Below are 26,282 nucleotides of genomic sequence, written 5' to 3'. Positions count from 1 at the left end.
GAAAATCATGGAGGAGGTGGAGGGCGTGGGTGGTGTCCCGAATGTAGGTGGGGAGTTCTTGGATTAAGGGGGACAGGACCGTGTCGAGGTATGCAGATATGAGTTCGGTGGGGCAGGAGCAGGCTGAGACAATTGGTCGGCCGGGGCAGTCAGGTTTGAGGATTTTGGGCAGGAGGTAGAAACGGGTGGTGCAGGGTTGTGGGACTGATGTTGGAGGCGGTGGATGGGAGATCCCCTCAGGAGATGAGGTTATCGATGGTCTGGGAGATGATGGTTTGCTGGTGGGAGGTGAGTCATGGTCAAGGGGGCAGTAGGAGGAGGTGTCCGCGAGCTGGCGTTTAGCCTCAGCGGTGTAAAGATCAGTGCGCCAAACTACCACCGCGCCTCCCTTGTCTACCGGTTTAATAGTGAGGTTGGGGTTGGAACGAAGGGAGTGGAGGGTTGCACGTTCCGAGGGTGAGAGGTTGGAGTGGGTGAGAGGAATGGAGAGGTTGAGGCAGTTAATGTCGCGGCGGCAGTTGGCTATGAAGGGATCGAGGGCAGGTAAGAGGCCAGCACCGGTGTCCAGGTGGATGGGGTGTGTTGGAGGCGGGCGAAGGGGTCGTCAGAGGGTGGGCGAGAATCCTGGTTGAAGACGTAGGCGCTGAGGCGAAGGCAGCGGAAGAATTGTTCGATGTCTCAAAACTACATGCAGTACTCCAAGTGTAGTCTCACCAAGCCCTGTATAACTGCATTAAGACATCTGAATTACCTTCCTACAATGACCCCTGTATCCCCTTGTACATTCACAGTTCTCAGTATGTCACCACTTAAACAATATTGTTTGTTTCCTTTTTTCATATTTAAGTGTATAACTTTGCATGGAACCATTTGTACTGCATCTGCCATGTGCTTGCCCACTCCCTCTACTTGTTTTAAATGGCTTTGAAAGCTCCTTGTATCCTCCACACAACTCTCTGTCCCTCCTAGTTTTATGCTGCCAGCAAACCTAGAGATATTGTATTTGGTTCTCTAATCCAGGTAATTTTTATACCTGCATTTGATTCCTGACCTGTTGTCTCTGTTAAGAGTTGGACTGAATAGTCTGTTTCCATGCTGTATAACTCTATGACTTTATGTCAGCAGCGTGTTTGGGCAGGTGGAATACCCAATGGCATTGGTGGCATCTGCATTGGTGAGGCCCAGCGAGGGTACATAGTGGCCAGGATGTCAGTGAATGTAAGATAGCCCCAAGGTGTGGTGACTTGCATTCTAGCAGAAGGGATGAGACAAGGGAGACTCATGCCTGGCCATCAGGCCCATGCAGGAGCACTTAAGAAGGACTGTAAAGTTGAACACTTGATCTTTATTTCATTGTTTTTCTTCCTTTGTATTTTATGTTTTGATTTATTTTACTGTGTTTTAAGATGATGCCGGACATTTTTCACCGTATTTTGTAACAAAATGTCAGTAAAATGTCATGAATGACTGGGGCCCAAGCACTAATCCTTGCCGTACCCTACTGTCACTCCCTGCCGCTCAAGAAAAAACTTATTTATTCCCACTCTGTGTTTTCCTGTCTGTCAACCAATTCTTGATATTACTCCCCTATACCATATGCTTTAAGTTTGTCCACTAACTTCTTATGAGGGAACTTATCAAAAGTCCTCTTCAAATCAAAATACGCCACATCCACTGGTTCTCCCTTATCTATTCTCTTCATTACATCCTCAAAAAAAAGCTTGAATACTTTTGTTAATCATTATTTGCCTTTCATAGGCTCATGCTGGCTTTATCCAATCCCATTAATGATTTCCAAATGCTCTGTTATTACATCTTTTATAATAGACTCCAGTATTTTTCCCTCTATTAGGCTAACTGTTCTGTATTTCTGGTCTTCAGCATTCCTCAATCTTCAATGTGTGAAGTTAAAGGGCAAGTTTTGAGGTGAGTCAGCACCTAAGCTGCCAGGCAATACTGGAATCTGGCTGAGCTGTTGGGTCTAGGATTGATTGACAGAATATTCCTAACATGTTGTGGGTGATACATTCAACTTGTTTTTTCTGCTTTTCTTATCAGTTGCTATACAGATAAGAAAGAAATTGTGACAGGAACTAAAAGTTATCAAACTTTTTTAACACTGATATCTACAGACGAGGCACCGTATTTGTTCAAAAATTGCAATCCCAGCATACAAATGAGTTAGTCAGGCAACTTGTATTATGATACAAGAAACATTAGCATTATTTAGGTCAACACAATTTAGTTTTTAAAGTGCACCTTATTCACCTCTCAGAATGGACAACGGCAGCAATTTTCTTGTCATGGACGTACTTTGACATTTACTCTGCTTAATTAAATATTATCACCTTGAGGTTGTTTAGAATAATAACTTGTGTCTTTTTGACCAATCAATACAGTAACACAGTATCCATGGTGATTCTTTGTGCTAATTAAGGTCAGGTGCATAGTTTCTGCAGTTGCTCCACCCTAATTTCTCTTTCAATTCAGGTGCGGTGCTATAATGTAAAATGTGCACGATTCCAACTCTGCACAACTGACGATGGCGTAAGTGGCATTCTGCCTTGATCCTCTGTCATTGCACACAAGCACGATGGTTAAAAATAGGAACTTGGATTTAAGTGGCACCTTTAATTCAGTAAAATACAGTCAGTTCTTCTATAATGCAGTGATTGCATTATTGTGCAACCATGTTATAGAAAAATCGTACTTTAGGAAGTGCTTAAAATGTTGGCGATGTAATCATGTTATAACCAAAGCATGTTTTAAAAGTTTGCGCTTTAGAAACCGTGACCCCAACTTGTCCATCGCGTTACAGCAAATTCGTGTTAACGGAATGGGCGTTAAAGCAGAACGACCTGTATCCCGAGGTGCTTCGCAACAGCATTCTCAAGGAGAACTTTGGTAACCGAGCTATATAAGGAAATATTACGATAGAAATTTTGTCAGAAGGATAAGTTTTCAGGTGAGTCTTAAAGGAAGAAAGGAGGACAAAAATGTTTAGGATGGGAATTCCAGACTTATGGGACCATGCAGCTAATGGTATGGTTGGTAGTGCAATTGTTCTTGGAAAGCACATTATTAGTCTCTGTTGTTACCATAAATCTGAACATATCATTGAGTAAATAATCAATCGATCCAAGTTGTTGAGATGTGGAAGATTTTGTAAATAACCAAAGGCTTGTGGCGATTGCAGTTGTGGCACAGTGGAGGAACCATAAATGAAAACAGCCAAATTTCCAAAATAAAACTCCCAAATGAAGAAATTGCCAATATGGTTTCACTTATTGCAACTTCTACTTCAATATGAATCAGAATTTATGCATATTAGACGTGGATTAACAGATGAATGATACTTCAAAAAAAAACACACATTTCACTCGGGGTAGTCAATTCAGTGTGTCTGATACAAACATCTGCATTACTTCCCACTGACATGTGGCACCATGTGTGGTTCAAAAATTCTCCAGTTTGACCTTGACAATGGAGAATCTCTCAATTGATTCAAACCTCCACTCATATTAACCACCAGCTGGTTTATATCCCAGGTCCCAAGAGACCACTATCATCCAAACTACACATTTTTACAGAACAAGTTACACGATAACCTGATGGTATATATTCCACAGAGACATCTTTATCTGACTTCGCGAATAAACCCATTAATGGTCTGGTCAGTTTGACTAAACTATATCAACAGTAATAAAGTTGTGCAATAAATAATCCATAACACGGTCTTCAGCTCTCTGTCCTGTTTAACTGTGTCTCTTTTTCACGCACACAGCTGTTTATAAATGGTCTGCTTTGGTCTCCCCTCTTCTCTAGCTCCTCTTTGTTTCAGGTCGCATGACTTTTGTATGTTAATATCCTCTTGGTAGTACTTCCATGTCAAGGGCCAAAGGTTACATGGAATTGCATTTCTAATTATTCAAGAAAATTACAGTCGATGCCATTACAATTTCCAAACAGTCTTAAAACCAATTACAGTTTCTCCAGATAGAGTCATAGAGATGTACCGCACGGAAACAGATCCTTCAGTTCAACTCATCCATGCCGACCAGATCTCCTAACCTAATCTAGTCCCATTTGCCAGCATTGGGCCCATATCCCTCTAAACCCCTTCCTATTCATATACCCATCCAGATGTCTTTTAAATGCTGCATTTGTACCAAACTCCACCACTTCCTCTGGTAGCTCATTCCATACATGCATCATCCTCTGTTTGAAAAAGTTGCCCCTTAGGTTCCTTTTAAATCTTTCCCCTCTCACCCTAAACCTATACCTTCTAGTCCTGGACTCCACCCATCCCAGGGAAAATACCTTGTCTGTTTACCCTATCCATGACCCTAATGACTTTATAAACCTCTATAAGGTCATCCCTCAGTCTCCAATGCTGGGCAAACAGCCCCAGCCTATTCAACCTCTCCCTGTAGCTCAAATCCTCCAACCTGACAACATCCTTGCAAATCTTTTCTGAATCCTTTCAAGGTTCATAACATCCAGTAGGAAGGTGACCAGCATTGCACGTAGTATTCCAAAAGTGGCCTAACCAATGTCCTGTACAGCTACAGCATGACCTCCCAACTCCTATATTCAGTGCTCTGACCAATAAAGGAAAGCATTCCGAACAGCTTCTACAGTATTCTATCTACCTGCAACTACACTTTCAAGGAACCTGAACCTGTACTCCAAGGTCTCTTTATTCAGCAACACTCCCCAGGACCTTACCATTAAGTGTACAAGACCTACTCTGATTTGCCTTTCCAAAGTGTAGCACCTCACATTTAACTAAATTAAATCCATCTGCCACTCCTCAGCCTATTGGCCCATTTGGTCAAGATCTCGTTGTGTTCTGAGGTAACCTTCTTCACTATCCACTACACTTCCAATTTCGGTGTCATCTGCAAACTTGCAAACTATACCTCCTAGGTTCGCATCCAAATCATTTATAAAAATGACGATGCCTTGAAGTACTTATAAGCATTTTCTTGCTGTCTATCTACAGAGTCAAAGGTGGTAATCCTGTGTGTTTGCACCTTGTAATAGGGAAAGGTTATTGTCCTGAGACATTACCTGCACCTGAAATCAAATTTGTTGTCCTTTTCCCCACATTTATTTTAAGTTTAACTTCTCTCTATTTGTACAGGTCGTCTATATGCTATGCAGACTGGAATGAAAATTGATAGCAAAACGCCAGAATGCCACAAGTTCTTGGTGAAACTAATGGATCAGCTAGAGACTGTAAGTGTCAATTTGTAACCTTATTCTTAGACAAGTCAATCTCCTTCACACAGTATGTCATGACCAAACATAGTTTTTGGTTACATTTGTGTCAGAGGGCAGTCAGTCTTTGGATTAGATAGAAATGTAAATCACTTCTCATTTTAAAGTTAACATTCCTCACTTCAAGTCCCAGAGCGGTCCTGAGGGAAATAAATACCTAAAATGCTTAAGTTTCAAGTAGCACCTTTCCTAACATTTCCCACAGTTTGTGCCAATTGGCAGACAGAGGCTGTGGTAGATGGAATTACAGGGTCTTCCTGATTGAATCAGTTGATGGGCTTTCCTTATGCATTATTTGGTTCTGTGGGAGAGAGAAGAGAAGCAGCAGCATACCGATCTTTAGCTCTCCAATGGCGTTACATAATCCCACTGACACTTTGATTCACATTGGTCTTCAAACAATCTTGCAAAATATGTGATTGAGGGACAGGAATGATGATTTTATCTGCAGCTTGTTCTGCTCGTCTATTTTTGTTAATGTCTTTGATCTTTTAAAGCACCGTACTGGAAAAAACATGTTTGTCATCTTTATATCAGTTGTGCATTGGCAGAAAGGATGCTACTCTGTTTTCCTACAGCAAAGTTTCTTCTCCTGTAGCCCATTAAAATCTGAGCTGTGGTGAATGCAGGAGTTGTTGTAGAAGTTTATTCCCATAATGCAGGCATCATTGGCTCAACCAGTAGGATTCTAAAGGAGAGTTGTATTGGGCTCAGAAACAACAACTCTCTCTCTCTCTCTCTCTCTCTCGCTCTCTCTCATCTGCCTGTATAGCATGCAAAACAACACTTTTGACTATCTCGATTCTTGTGGCAACAATACATTGACCAATCAACTTGCAGGTAGTAGCGTCCATATGAACCTGCTGCCCTTTTTCTCCTAGATGGTAGTGTTTGTGGGTTTGAAAGTGCTTCTTCCTGTTCCCAAGTCCAGCACAGACGAGCAAAGAGGCTTAGAATCATAGAGATGTACAGCATGGAAACAGACCCTTAGGTCCAACTCGTCCATGCTGACCAGACATCCCAACCCAATCTAGTCCCACCAGGCATCACTTGGCCCATATCCCTGCAAACCCTTCCTATTCACATACCCATCCAAATGCCTTTTAAATGTTGCAGTTGTACTAGCCTCCACCTCTGGTAGCCCATTCCAACATGCACTATCCTCTGCGTGAAAACGTTGCCCCTTAGGTCTCTTTTATGTCTTTCTGCTCTCACCCTAAACCTATGCCCTCTAGTTCTGGACTCTGCCATCCCTAGTAAACGACCTTGTTTATTTTATTCTATCCATGCCCCTCATGATTTTATAAACCTCTATAAGGTCACCCTTCAGCCTCAGCCCCACCTATTCAACCTCTCCCTATAGCTCAAATCCTCCAACCCTGGCAACATCCTTGTAAATCTTTTCTGAACCTTTTCAAGTTTTAAAACATCCTTCTGATAGGAAGGAGACCAGAATTGCACGCAATATTCCAACAATGGCCTAACCAATGTCCTGTACATCTGCAACATGACCTCCCAACTTCTGTACTCAGTGTTCTGGCCAATAAAGGAAAGCATACCAAATGCCTTCTTCACTATCCTATCTACCTGCGACTCCACTTTCAAGGAGCTATGAACCTGCACTCCAAGGTCTCTTTGTTCAGCAACGGTCCCGAGGACCTTACCATTAAGTGTATAAGTCCTGCTAAGATTTGCTTTCCCAAAATGCAGCATCTCGCATTTATCTAAATCAAACTCCATTTGCCACTTCTCAGCCCATTGGCTCATCTGATCAAGATCCTGTTGTAACCTGAGGTAACCTTCTTCATGTCAACTACACCTCCAATTTTGAAGAAGGCCTTATGCCCGAAACGTCGATTCTCCTGCTCCTCGGATGCTGCCTGGCCTGCTGTGTTTTTCCAGCACCACACTTTTCACCTCCAATTTTGGTGTCATCTACAAACTTACTAACTGTACCTCTTTTGCTCACATCCAAATCATTTATATAAATGATGAAAAGTAGAGGACCCAGCACCGATCCTTGTGGCACTACACTGGTCACAAGCCTCCAATCTGAAAAACAACCCCCCAACACCACCTTCTGTCTTCTACCTTTGAGCCAGTTTTGTATCCAAATGACTAGTTCTCCCTGTATTCCATGAGATCTAATCAGTCTCCTGTGGGGAACCTTACTGAAGTCCATAGAGATCATGTCTACCGCTCTCCCGTCATCAATCCTCTTTGTTACTTCTTCAAAAAACTCAAGTTTGTGAGATATGATTTCCCATGCACAAAGCCATGTTGACTATTCCTAATCAGTCCTTGCCTTTCCAAATACATGTACATCCTGTCCCTCAGGATTCCCTCCCACAATTTGCTCACCACTGACATCGGGCTCACTGGTCTATAGTTCCCTGGCTTGTCCTTGCTACCTTTCTTAAACAGTGACATCATGTTATCCAACCTGCAGTCTTCCTACAGTTCATTAGGAAAACAAAACTCAGCATTAAAAAGTTGCTATGTCTCTACTTGAGCACTGATGTGAGGTGCCTAATTATGATGCGTCATTCCACAGTATTAAAGTGCAGTATTGAGTTTGTTTCTAATCTGCACTTAGCTTATTTATGAGATGTTTGCAGATGAATTTCTGACTGCTACTGAGTATTTCTTTGTGTTTTACTGCACAAGCAATTTTTGAGCACCTAGCAGGAGGCAGATATCTTTTGCTGAGCTGCAAGAACACTGAGTATTAATCCACCTGGACCCTGCACAAGTCTCTCATAATGTGAAAGAAGCACAAATGTCTGACACATTCTATACTGTAACATAGTAAGGAGTTCAGAGTAATATTGAGAGTTGTGGTCTATTGGAATTGACCTTCTGGTCCATATAGGGATCTGAACATTTGAATCCAATCTTGTGCGAAAGGAAAGTTCAATTGTGACAGTTCACATTGTGAAATAAGACAATAACCCTAAAATCATTAAAACTTCAAAGCTGAACAATTTGGTTAAATGGAAAATGTCCGGAAACATTTTGCCTATCTGAGAATCTCAAAAAAAAAAATTGGTAAATATTGGTGTCCCAAATAGAACTGTTGTATGGTCAGAAGATCATGACAGGCAAACGATTGGAATTTTCAAGACTTTTTTTAAAACGCTCAACTGCTCTTTGATATCTAAATCTTCTATTGTGTGGTGCTACTAAGCACAAAACCAAACTATTGCTCCAGATATTATGTGATTTTTGGCCCTGGATTCGCAATCCAGAAATTGAGAAATTAAATCCCATCATTGCCCATTGTTATTGAACACAATAAAATAGGTAATTTGTGAGTTAGCATAAGAATATGACAGTAATGCCAGACTGTTATTAAGAATAGGGAAATGAGTGTGATTCTATTGTACCTTTTATCAAGACCCAACTAGTGCTTTGTCAATGCTTGTTCAAACTCTAGTGTACACTACGTGGTTGACTTGTAATAGACACTGAATGACTTGGTAACAGTGATGTGGCGATGCCGATGTTGGATTGGGGTGGACAAAGTTGAAAATCAGGCAACTATTTGTGCGGAGTTTGCACATTCTCCCCGTGTCTGCGTGGGTTTCCTCCGGGTGCTCTGGTTTTCTCCCACAGTCCAAAAATGTGCAGGTTTAGGTGAATTGGCCATGCTAAATTGCCCGTAGTGTTAGGTGTAGGGGAATGGGTCTGGGTGGGTTGCGCTGTCATCTTTATTTTATTTATTCATTCACGACGAATGAGCATCACTGGCCAGGCCAGCAATTATTGCCCAGCAGACAATTAAGTGTTGACCACGTGGTTGTGGCTCTGCAGTCAAGTATAGGCTAGACCAGGTGAGGATGGCAGCTTCCTCACTATGGCACCGTGGGCGGCACGGTGGCACAGTGGTTAGCACTGCTGCCTCACAGCGCCAGAGACCCGGGTTCAATTCCCGCCTCAGGCGACTGTGCAAACTCCACACAGACATTCTCCCCGTGTTTGCGTGGGTTTCCTCTGGGTGCTCTGGTTTCCTCCCACAGTCCAAAGATGTGCAGGTTAGGTGAATTGCTAAATTGCCCGTAGTGTTAGGTGTAGGGGAATGGGTCTGGGTGGGTTGCGCTTTGGCGGGTCAGTGTGGACTTGTTAGGCCGAAGGGCCTGTTTCCACACTGTAAGTAATCTAATCTTCCTTCCCAAAAGGACAATCGTGATTTCAGAAATTATGATTCTGGTAGACTAAGTCCAAATAATTTGCTGAACGTGGATCAGGAGGGCAAAGTATGGAGATTATATTTAATGCAAGATTTGTGAAGGTTTGTAGCTCAGGTTGAGGTTTAGGGTGTAGGTTTGCTCGCTGAGCTGTAGGTTTGATATCCAGACGTTTCATTACCTGGCTAGGTAACATCATCAGTGGCGACCTCCAAGTGAAGCGAAGCTGTTGTCTCCTGCTTTCTATTTATATGTTTGTCCTGGATGGGGTTCCTGGGGTTTGTGGTGATGTCATTTCCTGTTCGTTTTCTGAGGGGTTGATAGATGGTATCTAGATCTACGTGTTTGTTTATGACGTTGTGGTTGGAGTGCCAGGGCTCTAGGAATTCTCTGGCATGTCTTTTAGCCTGTCCCAGGATAGATGTGTTGTCCCAGTCGAAATGGTGTTTTTTTTCATCCGTGTGTAGGGCTACGAGGGAGAGAGGGTTGTGTCTTTTTGTGGCTAGCTGGTGTTCATGTATCCTGGTGGCTAACTTTCATTATATTTAATGATTGCGTGTGGTATATGATGAATATGATTGGGACTGATGGCAGCAGCAAAATGGGGAGTGAATTAGAAAGGCACATTTAGATGATTGGCAAGATACAGTGAGTTAACTTCACATTTGATTTCGAAGTTGGGGGGGAAAGCATGATCTTCAGGCACTGCACATTCCTATGTCATTTGCTCTTGCCGTTTAATGTGCTGACTCCATACTGTTCCCCTCCTAATGTGGTTATTTTCATTCCTCTCTTAGACCTCTGTGCCAAAAGCTTGTACGACTCTTCCACCAAATGCAATAATTGTCTGACTGCTTTCTCCCTCAATCCTGTCTCCCAACCCATGTTAGAAAGCCCTGCTGCTTCTCACATCTCAGCTAACCAGTGTGAAAACAAATTACGCAATTAATATTCTCTCATTGCATGCCCCTGATTGCAAACCTGTAGTTTGCACTCAAGTATTTGCTACATAGTCCTCTGTTAATATCCCTTACTTGACATGTGATTCAATGTCAAGAATCTGTTATCCTACAACTTATTTTAACCATTAATGATTTTCCACATACTTTACACTTGCTCATTTTAAAGAGTAAGAGCTCGTAGCATTTAGGACGTTCAGCTTCAGAGCTAGAATCCCTACAGTGTGGAAACAGGCCCTTTGGCCCAATAAGTCCACACTGACTTTCTGAAGAGTAACCCACCCAGACTCATTACCCCTGACTGATGCAACTGACCTACACATCCCTGAACACTGTGGACAATTTAGCGTGGCCAATTCACCTGACTAGCTGAGAGAGGAAACCCACACAGACACAGGGAGAACGTGCAAACTCCACACAGTCGCCCGAGGCTGGAATCGAACTTGGGACCCTGGTGCTGTGAGGCAGCAATGCTAACCACTGAGCCACAGTGTTGCCCCCAAATGGTTTACCAAGATGCCATCTGGTTTGGAGGGTATGAGCTACAGGGAGAGATTGGACAAGCTTGGGTTTGTTTTTCACTTGGAGTCATTTTGTTAGAACCCCTACAGTGTGGAAACAGGCCCTTCGGCCCAACAAGTGCACACCGACCCTCCGAAGAGTAACCTACCCAGACCCATTTCCCGCTGACTAATGCACCTAACACTACTATGGGCAATTTAGCGTGGCCAATTCACCTGACCTGCACATCTTTGGACTGTGGGAGGAAACACACGCAGACACGGGATGAATGTGCAAACTCCAAATAGACTGTTGCCAGAGTTTGGAATCGAACCCAGGTCCCTGGCGCTGTGAGGCAGCGGTGTTAACCACTGAACCACCGTGCAGCCAACTCTTCTCTGATATGACTGTATTTTAGTATTCAAAGAGCAAATAAAGAAAAGCAATAAAACAGAAAATTAACATTCAGTATACAATTATTAAAGTTTGTGTGTTATTGATCAACACAGTGTGCAGCATATAAATATGAAACTTTTGTGACGAAAATTCCAGGCTGTACGTCCATGCCTGCCTCCATCTCCGGCACTTTGAGAGTATTTAAACATGTAACAGTATATCTGATCAGACGTGCTGCAGTCAAAGTGGGCAACACTGTCAGTTTATTTTGTAATTGGTTACTTCCACTACCAAGGTATATAAAAGGAGGAAGATTTTATTTCCCATCACCCGATTCACTGTCTTTACAAACACACTTGGGGTCAGGATTGATATTTGGAACACCCTGTCTTCAGATATGTGTGTGTGTGTGACTGTAAGGCTACTTTGTGTTAGTCCACCAACACCGCATTAAAATGTGACCTTATAACTCCACCAGTTTAACAATTGTTTGATGTGACAACACAATAACTCAAAACATAAAGCATTTAATTGTCTCCCTTCTTAAAGGAGGTTTACATGTAGAACTTAGCACCTCTCTTTACCTTTATTTGATTCTGGCTTCCATGAATAAAGACCCTGTTTATTTTCCTCTCTATAACTCGACTGTTTCTTTTTTCTGCAAAATTAACCTGTGGCCAGGAATTCCCAACGTGGTGAAATATCAGCAAGGATATTCATCAGTTGTGGCTAACAGTTTTTCCACCCTCGCTGCTTGCTATACACGTATAGCTGACTGTTCCTATAAATGATTGAGTTCAGGTAAAAGCCTTAAATTTCCAGGTAGAGTAAAGCAGCAGCAGCCATCACCAGTGAAAGGGGTCATTGAGCATTTTCACAAGAAATGTAGTGTTTTTTTTATTTTTAGTCTCCATCACTCCATCAAAGAAGAATTCAACCATATAAAGAAAAACAAAGATAATTCTGTACCTCTGTTGAACAGTGATGTTGGCTACAAACCTATTTGTACTGAGTTTTATTTTGTTAACGGATCCTGTGGAGAGGTCAGACAAATCTTTTTCTGCAAAAGCCAGTGGACAAAGAGATCACTGAAACTGCTAATAAAAGTGCATTGCGAACGTGGGACAATCCTTTTACAGAGGGTGGATAGACAAGCAATCTGAACTGAAAGGGATGGGCCTCTTCCCAGTTATGTTGTCTTTCTGGTACTTTCTTAGCCACATGCTTAAAGTTCTAACATGGTGCAGCTCGAGTTGCATTTAACCAATGACCATGCTACCAATACAGCCTTATGAGGACACTGACCCGGTAGACAGTTCCAAAAAATAAATTAGCTACATACTGCAGCAGCACAATCAAGTTTGTAGCTTGGGGATTAAATGTGTCTCCATGCTCCAGAAAATATAATCATTTAATTGCTGATAATGAAATGCCTTTTCTTTATGTAACATTCTTCTCTGTGATTGTTCCTGGAAAGTGGGCTCTGCTGCATTAAAAATTGCCAATCCCTCAGTGTCCTGAGGAAATAGAGGCCTTTCTCCCCGACCACTGTAGTCCTTGCAACAGTAGTGCTCTTTCATTGGGTTGGGCGAGGTCGAGAATTCTAAGACTGTGTCTCAGCGGTGATGAAGAAACAGTACTATTTGCCTCAGTCAGGGTAGTGATAGCTTACCCATGAATCCTGTAGCTCAAGAGCAGCACCGCATACTGGTGAGTCGCTGCAGTGCATCCTGTAGATTGCACACACTGATGTGGCCTGGCAATCAAGAGCATAAGTAGTTAGCCCAGAAAATAGCCATTGATTCTTGTGACCTCCATTTTTCTGAATAGTTTGGTAGTTTCCAACCAGCAAGGTAATTAAGTTCTTTTTATCTCACTGAGAAGGAATGAAAGAAAGAATGGCACCCTTGCATTCTCATCTTTCTTTTTAATTCATATCTGTGTCCTCTACTGTCATTTCCGCATTACCATGTTTTTTCCTTGGCAAGGAAGATGATGGCCTTTCACATTTAATCTCTTCACTGTGATATGGTGCTGAACTTCTGAGTAGGCACTTGCTCATTTCCTTTAAGATTGTAACTCGTAAGGTCTCAGTAACAAGTACTGATTTTATATTGTTCCTTGCTGATTTGTATTTTGTAGTCATTCTCATTGAGTAACATATCATAGCAGAGGCATTTCGACCCATTGTGTCTGAGCTGACCTAATCTCACTTTCCAGGACATGGTTCATAGCCTTGAATGTTAAAATATCAAAAGTGTTCATTTACATACTTTTTAAGGTTGTGAGGTTGCCTGCCTTTACTGTCCTCCCAGGCAGCGAGTTTCAGATTCCCACAGCCTCTGAGTCAAAAAAAACCTTTCTTCAAATCTCCTCAAAATCTCCTGACTTCACCTTAAAAATTGTGATTGTCAACTGAATTTGAAACCGATCATTTCAGATTGTCCAAGATCTTATTATGCCACTTGCAGAAGAATAGGCACGTCCAATATTTATCCCTAACCAACACCTGAAACAGATTATCTGGTTCTTTTCCCAAGATTTCACATATGAGATGCAATTTGCACACACCAACTTCTGCAAGCAGTTAAGATTAAATTAGATTACGTACAGTATGGAAACAGGCCATTTGGCCCAACAGGTCCACACCAATCCTCTGAAGAGTAACCCACCCAGACCCATTCCCCCACCCTACAATTACCTCTGACTAATGCACCTAACATTATGGGACCATTTAACATGGCCAATTCACCCAACCGGCATATCTTTAGATTGTGGGAGGAAACTGGAGCACCCAGAGGAAACCCATGCAGACACTGGGAGAATGTGCAAACTCCGCACAGGCAGTCGTCTGAGGTGAGAATTGAACTCAACTCCCTGGCGCTGTGAGGCAGCAGAGCTAACCACTGTGCCACCATGCTGCCTATAAAGTTAAAGTTTATTAAAGCCTGTACAAGCTAGGAGACCCCTTTGACACTCTTTGCAGGCGTGTGAAGTCAAGTCAATCAAAGAGACCTCGTATAAAAAAAACCATTCCCTTTACACTGGTCAGTTGGTAAGGCTCACAGATACTCTGGGCACTCCTCCCCATAACTATGTTACCCCAGGTACAGTGGTCAGATGAGGTCATCCTCGGAGATAATGTAAATGCACTCATCGTGGGGAATCGTTGTGCAAATGATTTCCTGACTCTGTGATTCCCCAAGACAATGTAGATGTGATATGCTTCAATATCGGGGGATGATCACGCAAATGAATTTGGTTAGCTGGGGATGGCTATGAAAGCATTTCCGAATGGAAGAAACTGAATGAGAGTATAATTTGATAACAGCAGTAAAATAGTTGTAAATGGCTGCGCAAACTCCGTGTGAATTACAATGGATAGTCATCCACATTTCTGCATGCTCTCTGAGACACAGGATGTCACCCCTACCCACTTCCAGAATGTTCAGCTCTTGGAGAAAGACAGGACAGTTTAACCCTTTACATGAATGCCCAGAGAGATAGTACAATTTAATCTTTTAACATTACACTTGCATGGCTGTTTATGGGACCTTGCCATGTACAAATTTGCCATTGCATTTCCTTATGATACAATGGTGGCTGCATTTTACTGGAAATTAATTAGTGCAGATTTATGTCTTTCGATCATTTCATTTTGGAGTTTTTGGTTTTGGATGTATTAGACGCAGGTTCAAGGCCCTTGCTTATGAGTTGTCGTAATACACCAGAACTGATTGCTTTAAATAAAATGCTGTGTTCTTTCACACTGCCTGTGGTGGGAGGTTGGGCTTCTGGTCAGGGAAAGAATCCAGAATGGAAAGGTAGAACAGATTTACAATAAAATCCAAAGTCTTTTGTTGCCGAATTTGATGCGTAGATATCAGTTTTTTAAAAAATGGTTATGTCCTTCTGGTTCACTAGTTTGTCCTGTCGTATTTGCTTTCCACTGGTAAAATTCATGAAATGCATGAGGTACTAAATCACAGAGGTTTGATCCTAAACTTGATGCCCAGTTTGGTTCGTAGTTTTTGACAAAGTGTACTTCATAAGATCCTATACCACAAGATCCCCAATACTGAGCTTACTCTTCCTGACTCGGGATTCCCATTTGGGAATTCTCACTCTACTGACATGTGTAGACTGGACCAGGTTGTGTTTGAGCATCTCATTCAGTTTCTTCCATTCGGAAATGCTTTCATAGCCATCCCCAGCCAACCAAATTCATTTCTGTATGCTTGGTTTGCTTTCTGACGTAGTGTAGATTTTTGTTTGGAAATGTTTTGATCGGTATATTTAAGGAATGAAATTCTTGAGTTGGAGGAGGCCCATGTTTCTGGGCCATGGATGCTGTCATCTATTGAGAGGCTGAGTAAATGGAGCCTAATTCTCTGAAAATTAAAAGAATGAGTGTTGATTCTACCGAAACATAAAAGACGTGAGAGGATCAGGGCAAAATTGCTACTGCTGTTCAGTGGACCTTAAATACAAGGGACAGCCATGAGGTTATAAGGCTGATCATTTAGCGCTGTGACGAGAAGCAATTATTTCATATGACCTACTCTTTCCTCTTGTCCATTAAGCCTCTTGAGTCTACTCAACCAATGAATACGATCGTGGCTAATCTGGTCGTAGCTTCCTCTGTGTTTCCAACTATCCCTGATAACCTGACAAGAGTCTATATTTTCCTTTAAAAATATTCAAGGACTTTGCTTCTGCCTCCTTATGAAGAAGAGAGTTCCAAAGACGGCCAATCCTCAATAATGTCTTCATCTGTTTAAATGTCAACTCAATTTCCTCGTTACTTTGACCCTCAAGCAGGGCACCTAGATCCCTCTGCATCTGCAATGTCTCACCGTTTAGATGATATGTTTTCTTTCTTCTTCCTGAAAAAGTGGATTTTCGACATTAACCCCATTTCAGGCCATTTGCCAGATCTATGTCCACTCACTTAGATTACATTACAGTGTGGAAACAGGCCCTTCGGCCCAACAAGTCCACACCGACCCGCCAAAGCGAAACCCACCCATACCCCTACATTTACCCGTTACCTAACACTACGGGCAATTTAGCATGGCCAATTCACCTGACCCTGCACATCTTTTGGACTGTGGGAGGAAACCGGAGCACTCGGAGGAAACCCACGCAGACACGGGGAGAACGTGCAAACTCCACACAGTCAGTCGCCTGAGGCGGGAATTGAACCCGGGTCTCAGGCGCTGTGAGGCAGCAGTGCTAACCACTGTGCCACCGTGCCGCCCACTTAACGGATCAATATCATTTTGAAGCCTCTTTAAGTCCTTATCGTAACTAAGTTTCCTATTTTTCTTTGTGTCTTCAGAAAATTTGGCAACCCTATCCTCCATCCCTTCATCCAAGTTACTTACATAATTGTAAGCAATTGAGGTCTGCTCCTGATCATAGATCATTGTGGCACATCACTTGCTGCAACTTGCCAGCCTGAAAATGACTCCCTTATGCCAACTTTTTGATCCATATTAGCAAGCCAATCTTCTAACCATGTCAATATGTTCCCCACTCCACCATGAACATTTGTTTTCCACGGTAAGCTTTGATGTAGCACTTAAGCAAATGAAATTGATCACTCAAATGTTTGTGTCACTTTGGAATTTTTGACACCAGATGCTCTATCATTTAACACATTTAAGGATGGGCCAATCATGCTTTTGGTGTTTCTGGAAATTGAGTGGTACAAATAGCAGGCAGAAAAGTGGGGTTGAAGATTTGCCATGATTGTACCGAATGGCAGGGCAAGTTTGATAAAATGGGTTCACATAAGAATGGCCACTTGTGCAAAGACCCCACTGAATTGGTCTTTCGCTGGGTAAGTTGGAGCAATGGGAACATTACCTCCTTGACAACTTCATTCAAGCCAACCATAGAAATAGGGTCTCTTTTTCTGGCAAATTCACAAATGCAGCTTTCTGGCAAAGGTGTTGCAGGGTGATAATTTGGAGTGAGAACCTTTTGTGGATTCTTCCTCCTCACCCCTCACAAAGCACCTCCACAACCTCAGAATGATGAGTTGAACAGCTGTACTCATATTTCACTCCTGGCTAATAGCTACAGTCTTACCTCAGAGCTGTCCTTAAACCCAGGGTCACTCGAGTCTGCATGTCTCAGATTCACATGCGCTGCTGTGTTTATTAATAAACGATGTATGCCAGTGAGAACTTAACATCTCTTTGAAAACCAAGAAGTGCACCTGTGCTGTATTGGAATTTCTGTACCTACAAATTAACAGGCTGCTGAAAGTGCACATAGTAGTTATCTGGAATAAGCTGTCAATGGATATAATAAAGTAGAGATCTTTCCTAAGCTGTTGATACACATTCTTGTAAGTTTTAGTACCCCAGGAATCTGAAGCATTGCTGCCAACAGTGGAATAATCTTGACATTTGAGCAGAAAACAAAATACAATGTCTGCATTGAAAAGAGCTAGATTGTTGTCCTCTGCAACAACCTATTCGAATATGCTCATAATATATTCAACTAGATAGAGTACTGGTTTTGAAATGCTTCTCAAACGAGTGAATTATTCTGCTGAACATACCTTCTGATTTTGGAGGATAAATATTTAAGAATAGTGGCTGATATTTTGATTTCTTTGACTTGTCAAAATTTCTTACCCCAATGGTGATGTCTCATTGTCATTGTCCTTGAATCTTTACTGCAGAACTTTCATTAAATACAGCTATAGTTCTGACTAAGAACCAACTCAGAACTTGATTCAGAGCTGTTCGATTCTAGGAAACAATCCATGCATTTTAAAAAAAATCACAATCTGTTAAGTCCTTCACTTATAAAGTTCTCCATAGACTACACTCTTGCATCAAAACACTTTTAAAATGCATGCATGCTTTTTCTGATATGGCTCACTGGTTCAGCCTCAACTGGAGGATTGTGTGCAGTTCTGGGTGCTGCACATTAGGAAGGATGCGAAGACAATAGAGAGACTGCAGAAAAGTTGACTAGAATGGTCCCATTGAAGAAGACCTTCCATTATTGGATAATTGGAGAAGTTGGAACTATCCTTCTTGCAGAAGAGAATCTTGAAGAGGAGACTTGATGGACATATTCAAAAACATAAGGGGTCTAGACTCAGTAGTTAAGAAAGTATTATTCCCACTGGTGGAATAATCAAGAACCAGAAGACAGGAATTTCAGGCAATTGGCAAAAGGAACAATGGCAGCATGAAACATCTTCATACAGCGAGTGTTTAGGGTCTAGACTGCACTTTCTGAAAGTATGGTTGAAGCAGATTCAATCAGGGTTTTCAAGAGGATGTCAGGTTCAATATCTGATAAAGAAGGATGTGTCAGGTCACAAAGAAAAGGCTGCCGAGTAGCATGAGGTGAATTGCTCCTTAACAGACATGGCAGAGTTAGTGACTTCCTATACTGTGACCATTCAATGATTCTGTACTTATCTTGCACTGATTTGCTTCTCATTCTTCTCCATTCCACTCTTGCATTGATGTCCTTTTCTTTAGCTTTATTGCCTGCTTATTGCTTGCAGTACTCCACTTAGGGGAGATGGTGCTCCCCCATTCATATCACGGAACTGGTTAATCCAAGCAAATGCACTGGGGCTGAGGATTCAAATGCCACCTCAGCCGCTGATGGAATTAAAATGAAATTGGTCGAATCTGGAATGTAAAGCTAGTCTCTGAAATGGTGACCATGGAACTATCACTGATTGTAAACCAGATGGATCTTTACAACAATGTGCCACAGAGAAGGTAATCTGTCACCCTTGCTCTCCATGTGATTGCAGATTCATAGTGATGTGGTTGCTTCTAGGAAGCAACTCAATTTAAGAACAAACGGAGTGCAGGAGAAATTCAGCAGGTCTGGCAGCATCTCAGCTGGGTTCTGAAGAAGAGACATAGTGGACTTGAACTGCTAAATCTGTTTCTCTCTCCACTCATGCTGCCAGATGTGCTGAGCTCCTCCAGAATTTTCTTTGTTTCAGATTTCTAACACCTGCAGCATTTTGCTTCAATTCAAGAGCGATTAGGGGTGAACAATAAATTTTGGCCTTGCCAGTGATTGCATATTCCATGAAAGAATAAAGGAAGAATAAATTGAAAAATAAAAATGCCTGGTTGTTTGTACCCCACTGTGGTATGAATGAGATAGAAATGTCACTCACTCCAAAAAAATTCAGTTCTTCTAAGAGCTGCCTCCTACTGGCTCTGTTCAGCTTGTTTGTTTAATTCATTCACAGGATGTGGGCCCAGCTGGCTCGGCCAGCAATTGTGGGCAATCCTTAGTTGCCCTTGAGTAGGTGGTGGTGGAGCTGTCCTCTTCAACCACTGCAAACAGTTCTTCATTTTTCTTGAGTTTATGTGGTACCAATCAAGCAGACTAGTCTAAATAAGCTTTGAGATGAGTTTTCTCCTGTTGAGTAGGATTTTATTTGTTCCACCTTTTTTATTTATTTCTTCCCATCCCTCCTCACCAAATAATTCCACCTACAGTCTGAAATGAGACCTGCTTAGCCAAGGAAGATACGTGAGTATCAGTTGAATTTATTGCAAGGAGTTCAAAAGTCACCAGGGTCTCTCTCATTTTTTTGTCATTTCCCGCCTGTTTTTTGTTCAGATTTGACTGCCCCAAGTGTTATCAACCCAGGCAAGCTAGTGCTAATTTTGTCCAATGGTCTCACAGTTAAGGGTACCTTGTAATCCAAAAGGGACAGTGTGTTCCGTGACTCACTCCTCTCGAGCAGGAAATAAAGAAGAAATGGGGTTTGCATATGACACTGAGTTCAACAATTTCCTTGGCACTGCTCCACCATAGTCTATACCCATGAATTGGTTGTTTTTTTTCTGCATCAGCATCAAATTTAAAGTGGTGGAGTGCAAGAAAATGGCCCATTTGAGAGCCTACTTCATTTGTTAAAGCGTTACCAATAGTAGAATGTTTGCTTGGTTCAGTTGGTGGTTTTGCTCGTCTGAACTGAAGGCATATGGCTTTGAATCCCGTTCCAATTCTTGAACCTATAATCCAGATGGCACGTTGACTTTGCTTGGCCTCATTCCTGGAGATCTTACCACGTGTCCCCAATTGCCCTATCTGCACAATCTTGTTATTTTTGCAGATTTCTGACTGTGTTTCTGCCCTGTTTCCAACTGACAGGCTTTTGCATAAAGCTAATGTGATTACCATTGAATATTGGGCACCCAACAAATTCATCCCTGTGCTGCACATCTTTCCCAAACCATTTGGAAGGCAACACCCTTTTAACTTAGTGATTCTTGACTGTCAAATCAAACCATCTTTTTTCTCTTGCCCCTCACCAATCTCCTAATTTTTTATATAACAAATAGACAAAAGTGTTCAAAGTAAATGGAAAAAATATGCACTTTAACTGTGCGATTTGTTTTTCTTCCAGTTGTTGTTCACAATGATTAATTTTTAATCCTGGAAACTTCTGGACAATCTGGAGAGTTTGCAACTAATTCCAGCATGAGTGAAGGCATGTTATAATTTCGAAATTAAATCGGAAGGGCTGCAGTGAAATTGTCAGTACTGCGTCCTTTTGTTTTGTAAACAGAGAAAATCTGGTGCTCTCAGATTTTCAAGTCTCCCTCATTATCTCACAAGTCACTTTATTGCACCATGACAATCTGGAAGTTGCTTTTTGAGCGATAAAATGTCTTGCACTTAAATTGCACCTGACTAACGCACAGATGAGGAGAGAAAAAAACGTGAAATTGAGTCAACACTTTTCAGTTAGAATTATAATTTTGTTCTAAGGAGACATTGAGGCTCAGTTTCTGTGAAGTGGAATCCAACTTTCGCTTATCTTTCATTGCTTATATTTGGATTTGCTATTGCAACACCTTATTGACTGAAGGAATATTAGAATACTGATGACAGGCTGGAGGAGCCTGTGCCAAGTCAGTTTTCTATTATTTCCAGGTCTAAATATCTCGCCTCAGTGGGTAGTTTTCCTGAATCCCTGATTGTTATGATTGGTAACCTGCCCATTAACAATATGTTTCTGTTTTTTTTTAATTGCCAAGGAGAAGGTTTAGGCACTGTTCCTTCTTCAAGCTGGTTGCATATAGCCAGCCCAACCACACCGAACACTTAATAGGATCCGAGAGAGCAAGTTCAAAGATCTGTTAATCATTCAATTACTTTTCTCCAAATAGGATAAAGGTGCCAAGCCATCATTCAGTGAAATTATGTCTTTAACCTTGTGAAGGCAGCTATTGAGATTTCATGCCTGTATCACCCAATATTGCATTATTGCAAGAAACTTGCAGTTGTGTTAAATATTTTTGGTCATTTTTAAAGTTCTTCTGTTCTGGATGTTCCATGAAGATTTTCCTTTCAAATCATTTAGTGACCATTTCATTTTCAATTCTCAACAAGTTTTCGTCATTAATGCCCTGATCAGATGAAATACTGCTTCCCTCAATTCATTTATAGACAATCCTTGATTACATCTCCGTGTTTGTAGGTTGTTGAAGTGCAGTTGAATTCAAGTGCAGATCTCTCTTCACTCAATATCTATATGTACATTTCAATCCAGAAAGAGTGACTGGGTAGCTGTACTGAATTGGATAAGCAGAAGAAGTCAGAAATATGCAAGATTGGTCAGAAGCTGCAGAGAATGAAGACAGTTAATGTTTCAGGTGGATGACCTTTTGTTAGCATGACTTTCAGCGTTAAATCCTGTTCTCTTTCCACTGTTGCTGAATAGTTCCAGAATTTTCTATTTTTATTTCCAATTTCCAGCTTCTGCAGTGTTTTGCTTCTCCACTAGAAGCGGGAACTCTAATATTGTTTTCCCCTTTTCCAGCCCAACAGAGCAATTCTAATACATCTGCTTCATGTCCTGTCTCAAATTCCCTCCTAACAGAATGGTATTGTTTACTATTGTGGTACAATTCACCAGCGGCTTTTATCATTCAAAAGATAAGAAATTTGAGTTTTTGGCAATAGGGCTTGTTAGAAGTTGTTGCATTTAACTCGGCTGGGAGCTTTGAAATATATACTGTCAAGCAATATGGATCCTTTGAGTTCTGAAGGTCTCAAAAGTACATGCTTGAATCCTGCAATGTCTTCTGAAATACTTTCTGTAAGCTTGTGATTATTTCAAAGAAGATCTTTCAAACAATATACAGAAACATACAGCATTTCTCAATTAGCACCATTCAAAGATTGAAACCTCATAAGTATAGTTATTTATGCAAAAGTTCCCTTTTGTTGTGATGAAATGCAATGGTTACATAAGATATATAGCATTGTAGTTGTTTTGCTAATTCTACCATTTTATTGCGAAGTCACTTATGGTTTAACACTGGTTTATGCGAGAGCTTTGCTTTCAAATAAAAAGTTTAATTGTAACTACATGGAAAATGTCAGCCTTACCTCCTACTTGAAAGTACCACTTCCAAGGCAGGCTCTGAAATACGATTCCCTATCTCACCTCCTGTTGGAGTCCTTATAAAGCTCAGAAGGGCTACTTTTACAGGCTGTTAAACTTCACCAGAATTTTAAGGACTCCTGGTGGAGCTTGCAATTTATGGTCTTTGCACAGTCAGGTTTCAATCCATTCAAAAATTATGAGTCTAATAGCATATTTGGATCCAAACGTCATGCCACATCCGTTCATAATTAATCATGCTCATTGAATGATATCTTCTGCCACTCAGTAATAAATAGCAATCCTTTTGGACATGGTGCAAGGCCAAGGTCATGTAGTTATTGAGAATTAGAGGGAATACTAGGTAAATTAGGGATCAGTGCTAATGTAACACCAAGCAATTTATATTTTTGTAACTTGCTGGAAGGAAACATTTCGCTTCAAATCACTGAGCCAAAAACCTTTCCACCCAAAGCTCTTCACCTCACTGTCAAGAAAATGCAATTGTACCTGAAAAAAAACTGCTGTTGTGATATTAAAGCCTGTCGCTTTTTTTTTGGTCTCCCTTTCAGATGAAGAAGCAATTGGGTGACAATGAATCCATTACGCAGGATGTGGTGGGGAATGCCCACATTGAGAACTATGCCTATAAGATGTTCCTCTACGCAGACACTGAAGATCGTGCGGGAAGATTTCACAAGTGAGTCCACTGATACGTTATTTCAGAAAGAAAAAAAATTATACAACATGGCATAGTAAGTGGTGCAATATTCCAATATTTGGAAGAAGCCAGCTGCAGCTTTTCTTCCAAGACTTGTAAAGTCATTGCCCATAAGTAACGTATATAGCCGTAAGAGTTGTAAGAAATGCGTAGTTTCAAGTTTTTATTTGTGTAGGAAAATGAATGGTCTCTTCTACCAGTCTGAGTACCAGCAGTAACGGATGTTTCGTCCTCTCTCTCTGTCTGAGATGTGCATGTAACAAGGAGGAGATATCTTGGGTTCTCAAGGATTCGATCACCTGTGCATCCAAATCCAATTTGTATCATTTTCACGAACAACTTGTCTATGGATTTAGGCATATGCAGAAAATTCTTAGAGAGCTACTTGATGAGATATGCCAGCTGATCTTGAGTCTGATATGAAGAATAGTGTCACAAGGAAAAAAGTTATATCTTCTGTTGAATGGGCATTGATGAGAAGAGAGAATTTTCTGACAGCAAAGTAAAAGGCCTCGAGTTCATTTTTTTTTCTGCATTGCACTGCTGTGAGAACTTGATTCTGCCTCCGTTTCCAAAAGTCCCTAGGGATCCCACACTTGCAGTTGGTCCAAACCTTGTCTGGTGACTAAATAAGTGATCTGTGGTCATATTTTTCTCAGCAGTGACTTGAAGGTAGGCATAGGAGACAGCTCTATAAGTGTTGTCCCTTCACAGTTATAACGTCAAGATTGAGAACTTGAAGAGTTTGGGGAATTAAGTCCAAACCATACTGCTACAGCAGTACATTATTCTGTGATGATGTTGCATCACCAACAATTAAAAATGATTGCTAACATGTTTTCAACTTTTTTTAACATGATTGATTTTTGAAGAGAGGAAGAATAGATATGGCTCATTGCTGCATGTGAAGCATTTTGGGCATTTGATTGTGGTGCACAAGTTGTTGCTGATACCAATATTAGTCCAGTGAAACTAGACTACAATCTAGAGTCAGGTTTTTAGAAGACAGCCTGCTATATCTTTTAAAACAGTGAAGTACTGACTGAATCAACCTGTGCATCTTAACTTCTGATGCTGTTGGTGTGGTTGATAGAATGAAAATGACTATTTGCACTTATGCAATACTTTTGAGTGCAAAGAATCATCCAAAGTGCTTCATGTGGAAGAGAGGAGAATGCAAGTGCGTAACCTGAGCCATGTTGAAAGCTGGAAATGAGGAGAATAGGTAGGTGTTGGAAGGTAAAGTAGAAGCAGAATGAAGTTAGTGAGAGAATTCCAGAGAGAGGGATCAAGGTGGCCAAACCATCTGCCACCTTGGTAAAAGTAGTGCAGGAAGATACGTAAAAGGGAAATGTTGGTGAACAGAAGTGTGTTTCTGTGAAAATTAAGTCCAGCATGGCCAAAGACAAGGCTGAAAATTTAGTTGGTGGGATGTTGCTTAGAAAGGGGGAGGGATTCATTGATGGAACAATTTATTTACAGCACGGAATCCCAGTTAATGAGCACAGTCCACATTTTTATGAGCAAGACGTATTACTTGGCTCCTTCAATCTGCTGTAACTAAATCCAGGTTTCTAAATTTTACATTAATTTACAGACTTTTTATGGCTCCTTGTATAGTTTAAACGGGAGGAAAGAGAAAACTGTTTTTAATGTTGCATGGAGAGTGTGAACTCTGGAGTGTATAAGTTAATGAGAGGGACTAAAAGAGAAAGAAGTGTTCACTCAGTTATGCCCTTCCCACAGGGCTCAGATTCCCTGCAGGGTTCCCAGAAATGGCCTTTGAAACAGTTTTCATTTCTGATGTTTTTAGAAGCTTTAACAAGGTCTCCAATTAATTTGCTGTGCAAAATAAGCTTGCGTGCTCACATTCATCTCAGAAGCGTGAATCATAGTTCGCACTTTTGAACTTCTAGCACCGTTCTGATATAAATGCATAGACGCCTAACAAAAGATTTAATGCCAGCATTTAAAAATTATTTTCATTTAAGAAGTATTTTCATAGATGAAATAAAGGGGAATCTGTTTCCAGTGGCACATGGTTTGGTAACCAGAGAGGACAAATTTAAGATAATCTCCTAAAAAGGTATAGCATCAATGAGAATTTAATTTTGCATGCAAACTGTTAAGATCTGGAATGCACAACCTGAAAGGATGGGAGAAGATTTAATAGTAACTTAAAAGGAATTGAATGCACACTTGAGAATGAAACATTTGCAGAGGAATAGGGAAAGAACTGAGACACTGGGCTTAATTGGAGTGTTCTTTCAAAAATTCAGTACAAGCGCAATGGGCTGAATGATTGCTGCTTCTACTGTAAGATTCTGTTGTTTATGAAGGGTGGATCAATGTAAGCAAGGAGTGACAGTGACCTGAGACCTAGCTCTGAAGCTGTAGCGGGACACAAATTAAACAGTACCCATTGTTCACACCCCACTTCACTGCACTTAGTTTTGACACTGTGCGCAACAATGTGTGGAATGTACATGACCAACACTTCAATGTAAGTGCACTGTTACAGGGCGCTACATGGATTGTCTCGCAGTATGTCTGTAATCTAGGTTGAAGAGTAAACAGCAGCAAACACTAAAAAGACTTTCTGCCCAAATCTGATGCATATGAGAAAGTCTTTTAGTGACCAAAGTAGCCTGAAGCCAAATGAACCATTTACCTTTAGGGATTGTAAGAAATAAGGAGAAAGTGAGGACTGCAGACGCTGGAGATCAGAGCTGAAAATGTGTTGCTGGAAAAGCGTAGCAGGTCAGGCAGCATCCAAGGAGCAGGAGAATCGACGTTTCAGGCATGAGCCCTTCTTCAGGAATGAGGAA

General features: G+C 41.3%; 1 protein-coding gene across 1 annotated transcript in view; it reads left to right on the top strand.

The window, feature by feature from the left end:
- Positions 1-26,282, top strand: part of vta1 (vesicle (multivesicular body) trafficking 1) — a 180,484-nt gene that overhangs the window by 68,681 nt on the left and 85,521 nt on the right. Inside the window, exons 2-3 of the mRNA XM_043695332.1 lie at positions 5,147-5,241; positions 23,306-23,433. Of these exons, the coding sequence (XP_043551267.1) occupies positions 5,147-5,241; positions 23,306-23,433 (223 nt within the window). The remainder of the gene's footprint in view (positions 1-5,146; positions 5,242-23,305; positions 23,434-26,282) is intronic.

Source organism: Chiloscyllium plagiosum, chromosome 9 (assembly GCF_004010195.1).
Source record: "Chiloscyllium plagiosum isolate BGI_BamShark_2017 chromosome 9, ASM401019v2, whole genome shotgun sequence".
NCBI classification, from domain to species: Eukaryota; Metazoa; Chordata; class Chondrichthyes; order Orectolobiformes; family Hemiscylliidae; genus Chiloscyllium; species Chiloscyllium plagiosum.
Note: the sequence above shows the minus strand (reverse complement) of the source record. Positions and strands in the feature narration are given on the sequence as shown.